An 11,355-nucleotide genomic window follows, 5' to 3' on the forward strand; every position below is an offset into this window, starting at 1 on the left:
GCGCGTCATCCTGTTCTTCCCCAGTGATTTGCTTATTGAATAAAGGTACATTTTTTTGTTCACATTTACCTGTTTATTAAAATTGCTGTCAATGTTCATTAAAATAAGCCTTCCCCTGAAAATAAGCCCTCTGGTGTTTTTCTGTCCAAAAAACTTAATAAGACAGTGTCTTATTATCGGGGAAACAGGGTAACAAGTAATTGTACCTGTGTGCTACCTAGAAGTAATTTCCCCCCAAGAGTGACTGGGAACACTATAACAAGCCTTTCCTTCTGAAATAAGGTTTTTGGTGGGTTACAGGAAAAGTCAAACCCAAGATAGCAAAGAGTTGAGCACAGACTCTGCGGTGCTGAGAACCAGACTAGATCCCTGGGGTAATAATCCCACTTCTCTTTTATTTTTGGAGGGGGGAAGGCAGGGCAGTTGGGGTTAAGTGACTTTCCCAAGGTTACAGTGCTAGTAAGTATTAAGTGTCTGAGGCAGGATTTGAACTCAGGTCCTCCTGACTCCAGGGCAGGTGCTCTATTCATTGCATCTAATCCCACTTCTGATGTGGGACCTGGCACAAGTCTCTTTATATTCTGGGTCTCAGTGTCCTCAATTCTAGAATGAGGGAAGTATGGCCTCTGTAATCCCATAAGGCTCTGGTTTTCTTTGATTCTGTGACTGTAATTATCTGTATACCTATCTTTTTCCCATACTATGTCATAAGGTTTAACAGAAGTGACTATTGGTGCCTCGGATAGAACACTAGCCCTTAAGTAGGGAAGACTTGAGTTCAAATTCAGACTCAGACACTAGCAGTGTGACCCTGGGCAAGTCACTTAATCTTGACTGCCTGGAAAAAATAAAAAAAACATAAGTGCCTCTTATTCATCCTTTCCATTGGAACTGGATAAGCCCCCACTGAAGGGCCTTACATGCAGAAAGTTAATGTATGTTTTGAATGAATGAACAACAAAAAACATGGCCAGAGCTCCTGCTCGGTTCAGTTATACCACTTCCACTATATTATCCAAAGACCAGTCCTCTGTAGGATAGAATCCACTACTTCCTCCTGTTTATACATAAATCAAAGTTTACCTAGGTTTGTCAAATAACAGTCAGTTTCCATCAAATCGTGCTGCAACTGATTTTTGTCCAAAATTCCACTGCTTACTACCATAAGTGATTCTAAGGATTCCCAAACATAACTCCCGAGTTCCAAGGAAAGTGATTCCCTTCTTTCTTTTGTGCCCAATAAGACTCATGTAAAGGATTTTCACAGGTCATCAATAACTGTCAGTGAGGGATTTTGTCTATGAGCTATAATGGTCTATTTGTAAGATGGGAAATTTTAGTTCCATCTCCCCTAAAGATTAACTGAATGATTCAGTGAATGCTAAGAGAAAACAGACCAAAACTCCCACCTTCCTACTCACTGCCAATATGTCACCTGATGCTCCTAACAAGACTCAAACTCTAGCTAGGAATGAAGCCAAGGTGGGCAATTTAGATCACTAATCCAAACTCATACCTACAGCAGATTCCTTCCATCTGTGAGGAGACATTCTACAACCAGGCAATGTAAATTCAGCAAAGACCCTGTAGATAATAATTCAAAAATGTAGCTGGTTTGTTTATGTTAGACTGAAACAAAGTCAATGCCCCATCAGTTGGGGAATAGCTAAACAAACTACGTATGTGAATGCAGTGGAATATTATTCAGTGGTGTCTGACTTTCTGTGCCCCCATTTGGGGTTTTCTTGGCAAAGATATAGGAGTGGTTTGCCATTCCTCCTCCAGCTCACTTGACAGAGGAGAAAACTGAGGAAAGCAAGATCTTGCTTTGGGACTTGCCCAGGGTCAAGCAGCCACTAAGTGTTTGAGGTCAGATCTGAACTCAGAGATGAGACTTTCTAACTCCAGGTCTGGCACTCTATCCACGGCCACCACCTAGATGCCCTAGTGAATTATTACTGTGCTGTAAGAAACTATGGACGTGATAGATACAGGAAAACATGGAAAAATACACAGTAACTGATGCAGAGTGAAGTAGGCAGAACCAGGAAAACAATATATACAATGACTACAAAATGTAAATGAAAAGATCTATCACACACCCAAAAATCAAAAATGAGGGTTGCAAAATTATAAAGATCAAGCAGAACTCAACAGAAAAGATGTGAGGAGATACCGCCCCCAGCACAGCCCATCACAGAGGCATATTATATCTACACTGTGCACACTGCACACGTTCTAGGAGTTCTAGGACATTTTCAATGTATTGATTGCTTGCGCTAATTTTTTCTTCTTTTTCTTTACATAAAAAATACTATGATGGGGAGGCTAGGTGGCGCAGTGAATTTGGCGCACTGGCCCTAGAATCAGGAGGACCTGAGTTCAAATCCAACCTCAGACGCTTAACAATTACTAGCCAGGTGACTTTGGGCAAGTCACTTAACCCCAACTGCCCTCCAGAAAAAAGAAACAAAAAAAAATTCTATGTTATATGGGAAGGCTCTCTGAAAGGATCATAGGGAAAATGACAATGCTGTTAAAAAAATTTTTAAAGACATAAACAGAAGTCTGATATGCTAATCTCTCCTAATTATCTCTGTATATGCATGACCATTTTAAAAAAAATTGTTTTGACTAGACATTCCTGATGGGGGGGGTGGGGAACAACTGCTGTCTAATCACATTGTACTGTAAAGTGATTTTTTTTCCATGTAAATTTTATTCTACACTAAGAAGCTCAATGTAACTAAGTTTTTCCACAACAGCTGTTTTCCTTGAATACAAGCTCAATTTTCGTCTCATGAGGCACAATACTGAGGAAAAGCCAAATGTAAAATCCTGTTTCCTGTAAAATTCAAACAGATGTTTTATGTAATCAAACCAGTCACTATTGTGAAGCTCCGCCCCATCTACTGTATCCCATATTATTTTATAATGTAGGGGCAGAACTGGAGGGAAAAGCAAACCGCATGCTAACAGAAGGACATGGGGATAGCCCTGCCGATAAAACTGGTCTTTAAAATATCATAACTTAAATATCTGAGGATCACCAGGTGAGGCATAGGGTTATTAACTTAATATATGTCACTCACCCACAAATCTCAGTTCTGTGTTCAGCTGGCCAAGGCATGCAAGCAACAGCAAATTCAAGAGAGACGCTGGGATGGCTAGATGGTGCAGAGAGTAGAGCACCAGCCCTGGAGTCAGGAGTACCTGAGTTCAAATCCAGCCTCAGACACTTAACACAAAAACTAGCCTTGTGACCTTGGGCAAGTTGCTTAACCCCAACTGCCCTCCAAAAAAAAGAGAAAGATAGTTTGGGGTGGCCAAGTGGCGCCAAGTCAGAGCATCAGCCCCAGAGTCAAGATGACCTGGGATCAAATCTGGGGTCAGATACTTAGCACCACACCCAGAAATAAGTGGCCTTGTAACCTTGAGCAAGTTACTTAACCCCAATTGCTTAAAAAAAAAAAAAAGAGAGAGACGCTGACTTAATCAATAGTGTAGAAATACAGACTGAACAACCCAGGGTAATTCAACAGGGCTGAGACAAGCATCAGGCTAGGCTCTTTAGACATCCTATCTTATTTGGGGATTTTCTTCTTTTTTTTTGTTTTTTGGAGGGCAATTGGGTTTAAGTGACTTGCCCAAGGTCACATGGCTAGGGGATTTTCTTCTTGAGGCCAAATTATCTTAGATGGACGGGCCTCTGTGACCTTGGGCAAGTCACTTTACATCCCTAGGACTCAGTTTCCCCATCTGCAAAAAAAAAAAAAAAAGAGGTAGGTCTAGATGACTGCTAAAGTTCTTTTGGAGTTCTAAATCTTCGGTCTAGTTAAGGTACCATACTAAGTGCTTGGGGACAAAAAGACAATGCAAACAGCTGCTCCTCAAGGATTTCATACATAATAAAGTGGCCTATATTTGCTTAAATGTTATCTGGAAATGTTTCTTAGTTACTTCCTGGAGGGGGAAGGAGAGGGGCATAGTTAATGAGCAAGATGTCTACACATATTACCCAATGTACGTGTTTAATAAGGAATAAAAAGAGTAAGATAATGTCAGTAGGCAGGTAAAAAAAAAAGGCACAACCCACACTTTCACTCTGTTATGCGCTTTCAAGAGTATATTTGCCTTCCTTCACTCAACTTCAAATACCCTGAGACTACTAATTTTATAAAATGTTGATAAGCTATTCATCGAAAAACTAAAAAGCTAATTTAGTCTCTTAGTTGGAACTAATAAACTCTATGTGAGCTACTACTGCCTCCGTTAAAGAGAGGATTGAAGATATCTTCTCGAATTTTCTCCTCTTTGTGATGGGGAGGGAAGAGGAGGGGTACCTCTGCTTAGGGCTGGTTCTTTTGGCTAGATACTGCTGGCTCTTGGGAGATGGCTGCCTTTGATCTAAAATGAAATTTTTAAAAACACACACATACCACCTTACTATGCCTAAGGAAAACAAAGAGAGCCTTGTATAGAATAGATCAAATCTGCAAACGGGCACTTTTTTAAGTGGCAAGGTCTTTTAAAAGAAAGTCTAGTCATATTAAAATAATTCAAAATCTACAAAGGAAAGAATTTTTTAAAAAATTGTTCTGAATACTAAGCTGGGACCATGGGGCAGCTAGCTTCCTCATAGCTTGGGAGAATAAAACAACTAAAGTGTGTTAGAACAGTGAACACACACACTAACATACACAAATACACATGTCCTCTCCCCAACCCGAGAGGACTCAAAGAAAGTACAATATCCATACCTCCTTTACCATCAAAAAACACAATAAGCAATGACTGTACCTATAAGGCCTAAAGAGGATTAAAAACCCCACTGGGAAGAGACATTGTTGGGGAGACAGGACCCCAGCTGAGCTGTTCTTCCTATCTTTCTCTCCACCTCTATCCTCATAAGCTGGTATCCCTTCTCAGAAATAAGGTGGCAAGAAACCTGGTGGGATCATTAAAGGAAATAAATCCACCTGAGACTGGAAAGGGGAAACCATGGAATATCGTAGGGTCCCCTCTAGTTTTCTATTTTTTACTGTTGAGTCGTTTCAGTCACAAATGACTCTTCCTGACCCCATTTAGGGTTTTCTCGGCAAAGTAGTTAGTTTGCCATTTCCTTCTCCAATTTGGTTTACAGATAAGGAAACTGAGGCAAACAGCATTAAGTGACTTACACAGGGTCACACAATCTGAGGTAACATTTGAACTCAGCAACTCCATGCCCAGTATTCTAACCATTATGGCCCTAGCAGTGAAGTTTTCTATGAGAAGCTGCTTAAATAAATTCCCCCTTTTTTTATTGTGGGGGAAGAGATGAGGGACAGATCTCAAAGGGGAGACAGAATAGAGAAATAAGGAAATACATCTTTTCATCCCTTGGAAGTACCAAGCACCCATATATTCAGCAGCTGTTCAAGAAATGCCTTTTGAATGAATAGTAAGGTAGTTCAGTTTTTAAAAATTTCAGACCTGCACCTATAAAAGGCAATTAAGCATGGCAATTCTTATCACTGGCAATTCTTATCACATTATTCTACAAAATTACAAATTATTCTCCAATGACCTCTTGGGGAAAAAATGTGTCCATAATCTTAGATCTACAATGTGTTTTTAAACCACAGAGGGGATGCTGTGTATTTGTACAACTGACACAAAACTTTAGCCTAACAGAAAAATTCCTGAAAAGGGGGGCAACTATTCCAATTCTGAATGTGTGTACAAAGAAATCAAAACAGTTATAAGATCAAAGCAACAAAATGGGACCTCATACTTACCCCCACAAAAAAACTTGCCATGTAACCTTGGGCAAGTTACGTAACCCCAATTGCTTTAAAAAATAAATAAATAAAATAAAAGGGGACTTCAGGTATGTCTGACAGGGTCCAGATAATTTAAAGGAATTATTTGTTGCCTTGGACCAGTACTCAGGAGGCATGGACTGGAGTTCTGGCTCTGCCATTTACTCAACTGGACATTTATTAAGGCATATAGTAAGTGCTTAATAAATGTTGACTGATTGATTACTATGTGCCAAGCACTGTGCTGAACCCTGAGAAGCTGCTTAGCCTCCCACACCTACTTAAGTTGCTGTGCTGTCGTTGCTATTTTTCAAGCCACATATAGGAGATTTTCTCTACTAGGAGATTTTCTCAGTAGAGATCCTGGGGTGGTTTTCCATTTCCTTCTTCAGTTCATTTTACAAATGAAGAAACTAACACAAACAGGGTGAAGTGACTTGCCCAGGGTCACACAGCTACTAAGTGTCTTGAGGTCAGATATGAATGCACGAGGCTGAATCTTCCTGATTCCAGGCTGGCATTCTATCCACTTTGTCCTGTGCCTACAGGCACAATCATTTCATTTCTCTGACCTCAGTTTTCTCATCTATTAAATGGAAATAATAGAGAGCTGCTGTTGGGAAAAGTGAAAATCACTATATAAAGTGGCCTCTTAGTATCATCATCATGAGCACTGGATTCCTTTGCCACCATGAAAAAAAAACTGGTTGGTCTTTTTTTTAAAGCCAGTGCTAGGGAACACTCAAATGAGGTTTCCTTTGTACTGCTTACAGCATCAGACTGTAACTAACTGCTATGAGTTCCATTGCTCTTCACAAACATCATCATACACATACCACACGACCCCCATTTGCTGCTCAGACCCAAAAAAGACACAGTGGTGATTCACTCACAGGCTACAAAAGATCACGAACACACAGGGAGAAAACACAAGTTCACAGACTGTGATGAACATCTTAGCCAAGGTAGAGCTATCAAAAGAGGAATTTTAGAAATCTGACCAAAATACTGACAACTTAGCTATTCCTCTTTGGTACCAATAACCCCCACCAAAAAAAAAAAATATTTGTGTGTGCTTTTACAAGCCTAGGAACCTTTAACTCTCCAGGAGTAAAGCTTTACATTACTTAGGTTTCAAGATACATTAGTCCGCCTGGTTCTGACCCAGGGCAAAGTTATTTAACTTCCATTTAAAATCCTTATGTGTAAAAAGACCTTGCTGAATGCTTATTAAGTACGGTATTAAAACTAAGGTGCCAGGTGATCACTTCAGAGCCATCTTGAATCATCTAAAATATGGCCATTCTGAACAAATCACTTACTACTCCAACTTCAAATTCCTTTGTGGCTTTCTATATAGCTACATTTATTAGCTCAAAAGAATACAACTATAAAACTATACTCCCCAAGTGGGTTACTTTTCACCCAATACAACAAGCATTTATTAAGCACCGACCATTTGTAGGTTCTGAGGAAAGGGAGCCGTCTCTACTTCGGCACTTTATCACCCAAAGTCAAAGATCCATAGATTTAGGGTTGGAAGAGATTTCAGAGGTCATTCATCCAACCCCCCTCCTTTTACAGATGAGGAAACAGGATGCACGTGGCTTAGTGGTTGACACTACCTTGAACACAGATCTTCCTGACCCCCCCCCCCCCACTAAATCCACTACACCAAGAAACTCTAAATCAATTTCCTTTACAAGGTTAACTGCTGATTAACACAAGATAGGCGAGACATATTTCCTTAAGAAGAAACTTGAAAAGGTTGGAAAATTCACCTAATCCACGCCTTTAACACCAAAGGCCTGCAAAGCATGAGATTAAAAGAACTGAACAAACCCAAAATCAATCCACTCTGCCCCGGGATTATATTACTAACGAGTTGGAAATGCATCACCCCCAAGTGAAGCGGTTAGAAAGATCTCATCTTAAACTAAGACAAGTCCGACAAAGGAAAAATAAATTTAAAAATCAGTTTGCACACTTCAGAGTTCCTATCTTTTTTTAGTCTGTTTAAAGTCTAAACTCTCAAAAGGTACCAGCGTGTGTTCACAAGTTCCTACTTTCAAGGACCGTAACTGGTGGGGCTGAATCCACGCTATTGTACCGCCAAACAGGACTGGAAAGGGCAACTTGGTCGGGCTTTCCCCTCGATTCCAAGGGGGCGGGTTGCCGTCCCCGGAGGGTTTCCAGGCAAAGCCTAGTGACCACCTGTTAGAGATGCAGCAGCGGGGATTCCCTTACAGATGGGGGATGCACTAGCCGACCCCGCGAGGCCCCTCCCCACACAGAGAGTCTGGGATTAAATGATTCACTCATGAGTAGAAACTGGGCGGCAATGAGGTCAGCGAGAGAGATACCAAAGCGAAATCCTCATCAAAGCAGCACTGGAGACCCGCCCCTTAATCAGGTCAGGCTACACTCTCAGAAGAGCAGCTCGGCCCTTCCTGCGGCCCGCCGATCCCCCAGCCCAGCGGCTGCACCCGAACCTAAAGGCGCGCGGACCAACCGGGCTGGGCCGTTCCCCCGACGGCCGGCGTGCGCGCAGCTCTGGCCCGGAAGGAAAGGGGCAACGCTAAGCCGGAGCTCTGACCACTCTCCCAGGGATCGAGATGGCACTGGGGGGCTGGATGGAGTCGTCCTGCACGCCCCACCCATGCAAATGAATAGGGGAGCCCTCCTCCCACCACCGAGTCTTCCCAGCTCCCCGGAGGAGCTTCGGCCCCAGGGAGGCACTGGAGCGGTGACAGCCACCCCCGAGCCCCAGCTGGCCCAGCTCACCTGGCCTGCGCAGCAGGGGGCTGACATCACGGCAGCTGCAGAGGAGCAGCGCTCTGCCCCGACGGCTCCCGGGCTTCAGCGGCCGGAACACGCAGCTCCCGCAGCCTCACACGCCTCCCACTTCCAGCGATCACAGCAGTTCCGAGCTCTGGGGGCAGCCCAGCAAAAACAAACGACCGTGAGCCCCGCCCCCTCTATCAACCCCAGGCCCCGCCCCCGCCCTCCCAGGATAGACAATGAGCTGCGATGCGCCCCCTTCCACCCTTGCCTCTCCCGAGCCGAGGACTGATAGGTTCTAGCTTTGCACTGACTTCCGCTGTCGTCAGGACAGCCCAGACTGGGAAATTACTTCCCGGTGGGAAGAAGTAGTTGCTCCCCAAACTTACCTCCTTACCCGCACCACTGTATTGGAGGACAGGAGTTGTCTTGTGAGCGCTCCACTCCCCTGGTTCTTACTTAAAGAGCTAAATGGGGGTCTGGCATGAAACAAACAGTGGCTGATTACACTGATTAAAGAAAACGAGGCTTCCCCTTCCCCCGCAAGGTTTTCTCTTTACCGGGATCTGCTGGGGGGAAATGAGCTTGTCTGGAAATGACAAAATTCTGATCCCAGAGAAAATGCAGCCTCGTGGAGGGCTGGATGTATGTAGAACGGGAGACCTGCTTTAAAATCTTGCCTCACGTTATTAACTAGCTCTGTGGTCGATTGGCAACTCATTTTATCTCTGTGGCTCAATTTCCTCATCTGTAAAATGGGGATAATTATACCAACTATTCTGCAGAGTTGTGAGGAATACGCTTTGCCCATGTAAAAGCACTCCATAAAATTTAAGATGTAACTTGGTGTTAAATTTTAGAAGGTTCCATTAAGTATTAGATGACGGGCATTAGGTAATTCAAGGCAAAGATAGGGGAGTAAAGGCAGAGACTCTCCTGAGCTCTCCCAAATAACCCTGCAAAATGAATTCCAAAAGGGCAGGGTGAAACAGTTCTCCAGCCCAAGATAACAAGGTTGGAAGGCTGTGCCATTGCAGGCCATGCCTGGCAAGCCAGCACAGCAGCAGCTTCTGGGACTCCTCAGTCCACGGATAATAAGGGGGGGAAGGGGGGAAGTGTCAGACAATTGGTCAGGATACTACAGGGGACCCTGTATTGTCACTGGATGCAGGACTCTATTCCCATACAAGGTTCCAAGTCACAGTCCCAGTGCAATGTGGAGCACTAGTGTGTTAGCAGTGGGGACTCTGGTTACAATTCCAGGGTAGAAAAGAGTACTTATGGTCCCTCACAGATTAGAGCACAGGCCAGAAGAGCAGTGACTACACCTCATCTTAGATTATACTATCTTGGAAAAACTGAAAATTTACAGACAGACCCCAGAACTAGCTCTGAAAAACAGTAGCACAAAAAACCTGAGCTTGGGACAGTGCCTCTCCACCTGGAGAGCAGAGCCCAGCTTTAACATAAAGTCAAGAAACAGGGTGGGAAAATGAAGGGTGGGAAGAAACCCAACCTCAGGAAGCTACTATGATGAAAGGGAAGATAAAGACTCAGAAGAAAACAACATAGTCAAAACAGCTACATCCAAAGCCTCAAAGAAAACCTCAAAGAATTGATCTCAGGTCATAGAAGAACTCAATAAGAATTTTTAAATCAAATAAGAGAGGTAGAGGAAAAATTGAGGGAAAAAATGAGAGCAATACAAGAAAATCATGAAAAAAAAAGAATCAATAAGTTGGTAAAGGAGGCACAAAAATACTGAAGAAAAAAACACCTTACAAAACAAAATACACCAAATGTAAAAGAGGCACAAAAATCCACTGAAAAGAAATAGTTAAAAAACAATAGTTAATAATAAAAAAAAACTAAAAATAGTTAAAAAACAATAGTTAAAAAAAACTCTAAGCACTCCACATTACCTGCTTCAACCCCATTCATAGCTATTGGAACAAATTGTTCTCATCTGTCCATTCCACCAGGGGACATCTTCATATGGTTAGAATAGACGGCCCCCTAACTCACTGAGGCCTGTTGGTACCCCTCAACCCGGTTTAGTCTATCTACTGAGATAGTTTTACCAGGAGATAACTGCTGTGCATGATACAGTTCTTGAATCTACAGGAGAGAGATGAGTGAGGCAGGTGGTTATTTTTCTTTGTCCTTCATTCTCGAAGATCAGGAAGGTGATCCATGACAAAAATCCATGACTTGCAAGTGAATTGGGTTTAAGTGAGGGAGGGCTGTGCAAAGTCACCAGTCTCACTTTCTCCTCTGGAACCATCTGGATCCAGTGGCAAAATATAGATCAGGATGACTGGAGATGGCCCTGGATGCAGTGGGAGACCTTGGCCTTTTTAAGCTAAGGTCTTTGACAGCTCTCAGTTTGACTGAGGCAACACCCATTCAGTGATTAAGGCTAAGTAAGAAATGTGACAAATAGCCTCTTTTACCTAGTTAAAAAAAAAAATCAGAGAAATCCCTCCTGGTTTCTGGCAAAAACAGAAACAATTGCTATTAACATTTACTCTGAGCCAGTCAAGGTCCAAACAATGACCACTAAATGTGGCTTGCCTATTGTTGGCCAATCAATGAGAGCCAGAGTCAGGTGGACATCAAAGGTGGATAAGCAGTCCTGAAAAGGAAGTAAGCCCTCACCCCTGATACAAGTCCTCCTTGAACACCCCGTATAACAAATGTATAGTCAAGCAAACCAAATTCCTACACTTGCTGTGTTTGAAAGTGTAAGTCTTTCACTCTACACCTTATC

At 42.8% G+C, this 11,355-nt stretch overlaps 1 protein-coding gene across 2 annotated transcripts in view; it reads right to left on the minus strand.

Annotated features, from left to right (window-relative positions):
• Positions 1–8,788, minus strand: part of SERINC5 (serine incorporator 5) — a 118,985-nt gene extending 110,197 nt beyond the window's left edge. For both annotated transcript variants that reach the window (XM_069096340.1, XM_069096339.1), the window contains exon 1: positions 8,589–8,788. In XM_069096340.1, coding sequence (XP_068952441.1) covers positions 8,589–8,615 — 27 coding nt within the window. In that variant the 5' untranslated portion in view covers positions 8,616–8,788. The remainder of the gene's footprint in view (positions 1–8,588) is intronic.
• Positions 8,789–11,355: the final 2,567 nt, after the last annotated feature.

Source organism: Petaurus breviceps, unplaced genomic scaffold (genome assembly GCF_028583685.1).
Source record: "Petaurus breviceps papuanus isolate PSGF00001 unplaced genomic scaffold, PetGlider_PUasm1.0 229, whole genome shotgun sequence".
Lineage (NCBI taxonomy): Eukaryota > Metazoa > Chordata > Mammalia > Diprotodontia > Petauridae > Petaurus > Petaurus breviceps.